The 2188-nt window shown below is 43.4% G+C and overlaps 2 protein-coding genes across 2 annotated transcripts in view; both read left to right on the top strand.

The window, feature by feature from the left end:
• Positions 1–1375, top strand: part of LOC104746548 (trafficking protein particle complex subunit 11-like) — a 7721-nt gene extending 6346 nt beyond the window's left edge. The window contains exon 10 of the mRNA XM_010468055.2: positions 15–1375. Coding sequence (XP_010466357.1) covers positions 15–1153 — 1139 coding nt within the window. The 3' untranslated portion in view covers positions 1154–1375. The remainder of the gene's footprint in view (positions 1–14) is intronic.
• The window catches only part of LOC104757704, a 3115-nt gene continuing 2306 nt past the window's right edge, over positions 1380–2188 (top strand). The window contains exons 1-3 of the mRNA XM_019231531.1: positions 1380–1687; positions 1796–1856; positions 1950–2089. Of these exons, the coding sequence (XP_019087076.1) occupies positions 1621–1687; positions 1796–1856; positions 1950–2089 (268 nt within the window). The 5' untranslated portion in view covers positions 1380–1620. The remainder of the gene's footprint in view (positions 1688–1795; positions 1857–1949; positions 2090–2188) is intronic.

The raw sequence follows: 2188 nt of genomic DNA, 5'->3' as shown, positions 1-2188 counted from the left end.
TGCCGTATACAATGGTGAATTGAAGATTAATTTAGTTGATGTGGGTGGTGGTGGTTTGTTTAGCCCAAGAGAAACAGAACCGTTTTCTCTAGAAAGCCATCATGTTGAAATCTGTGGAATTGATGGGGCAGAGGGCAACGATGAATCTGAATCTGAAACAGGAAACATAAAGAAAATTCAGCAATCTTTTGGGCTGGTTTCTGTTCCAGACCTGAAGGAAGGGGAATCATGGACGTGCAAACTAGAAATCAAGTGGCATAGACCTAAGCCTGTCATGCTTTTTGTGTCTTTGGGTTACTTACCACATGGCAGTGAAGCTAATACCCAAAAAGTTCACATTCACAAGAGCTTGCAGATCGAAGGGAAGATGCCTCTTTTAATAAGCAATCGGTTTATGTTGCCATATAGACGGGATCACCTATTGCTCAATAGGATCAAGCCAGCCCCTGATTCTGAAGACATGTCTTCTCTGCCACTGAACGAAAAAAGTGTGTTAGTTGTCAGTGCCAAAAATTGCTCAGAGATAGCGCTGAAACTGGTGTCCATGTCCATTAAATTTGATGATGAGCAGGGGGAAACTTCATGTTTGATTCAGCAGGGTGGAGATTCCCCGAGCTCTGCTAATCTTGCGCCAGGGGAAGAGTTCAAAAAGGTTTTCACAGTCATACCAACGACGAGAACTTCAAAGCTTGGTTTGGGATCAGTACATTTAAAATGGAGGAGACAGGGAGGTAACATAACAGAGGCATGTGTTTCAACAAAGCACAAACTTCCTGAAGTAAATGTGGAGGCATCACCACTGGTAATGAGTTTGAACTGTCCTCCATATGCCATTCTTGGAGAACCATTCACTTGCGCCGTTAGAATCTGCAACCAGACACAGTTGCTGCAAGAAGCAAAATTTGCTATGGCTGATGCACAGAGTTTTGTCCTGTCTGGGTCTCACAGCAATACGGTGTCAGTCCTTCCCAAGTCAGAACACGTCTTAAGTTATAAGCTAGTGCCTCTGACTTGCGGTGAACAGCAACTCCCGAAGATAACTTTGACATCAGTGCGATATTCTGCTGAGTTTCAGCCATCTGCGGTTGCTTCAAGTGTCTTTGTGTTTCCCTCAGCCCCACATGCAGAGAAAGCCAACTCTGCCGCCAAGTAGTGTAACTAAACTTCACGTGAGTTGGGTTTCTAAATGTCTATGCAGTTTTAGGCATTTGTGGTTAAGTGAAGACAAATTGGATCAGTTTGGAAAATTTTGTTTCCGCTATGTTGTATTTTTTCTTTTGTTGTTGATAATAATGTCTATTTTTGGAGAACTCAAAACTAAACACCCATAGGATTAGGATATGCATCTATTTATGGACACAAAACTGTTTTAAGATTCAGGGCACCAGCAGCAGCATACTGTATTTTGCTTTATTAATTTTGGGATTCGCCTCCCAGAATTTAATAGTAAAATATAAAAAGAAATGAAACAATTCCCTTGTGTGGCTATTGCTCCTCTTTCTTACTACGAAACTAAAAGTGGTACTGCTGGGGGTATCATATAGTTTAATTTTATTCAGGCGCCCTGGTAATTTACATCTCAAGCTGGTCGCTCGAATCTAGATCACTGGATCCAAGTTGATGGAAAGCCGACCGGGAGTTTTGGTCGTCGGATCCTCTGGCGTCGGCAAGCGCACCCTCCTCTCTCGTAAGCGCACCCTTCTCCCCTTTGGATCCGATTCCTCTGCTTTACCAAAATCTAGGGTTTCCTTTTTTATCCATTTGACGGGAGATCAAAAAAATTATGTGATCACAGGATTGCTCTCTGTGGAATTTGAGGATTCATCGGAGCCATCATCTCAAACAGAAGTTCATGGGTATGGATGTGTGTACCCAATTCCTGAATAAGTTGTCTCACACTTGAAGTATTGTTTGAACCTCTTTTTTATTCGTCTATAACATGTGGGCAGCTGGACGATCAACACTAAGTATTACACGGCGGATGTTTCTGTATGGATATCACATATTCGCGACGACTACTCTCTACCCAATCTCCCTCAGTCACATCCACTGGTGGCCTTAGTTATGGTCTTCGACTTGAGTGAGGTTTGTCATTGATACGCCCTGTGGCTGGTTCTCATTTATTCTCTCACCTTACCCCCGCAGCATACATAACCCTTTTTTACCCCTCCCCCCCCCCCCCCCCCCC

The sequence above is a fragment of the Camelina sativa genome, chromosome 2, assembly GCF_000633955.1.
Source record: "Camelina sativa cultivar DH55 chromosome 2, Cs, whole genome shotgun sequence".
Taxonomy (NCBI): Eukaryota; Viridiplantae; Streptophyta; class Magnoliopsida; order Brassicales; family Brassicaceae; genus Camelina; species Camelina sativa.
The sequence above is the reverse complement of the archived record's forward strand: the minus strand, read 5'-3'. Positions and strand labels throughout refer to the sequence as shown.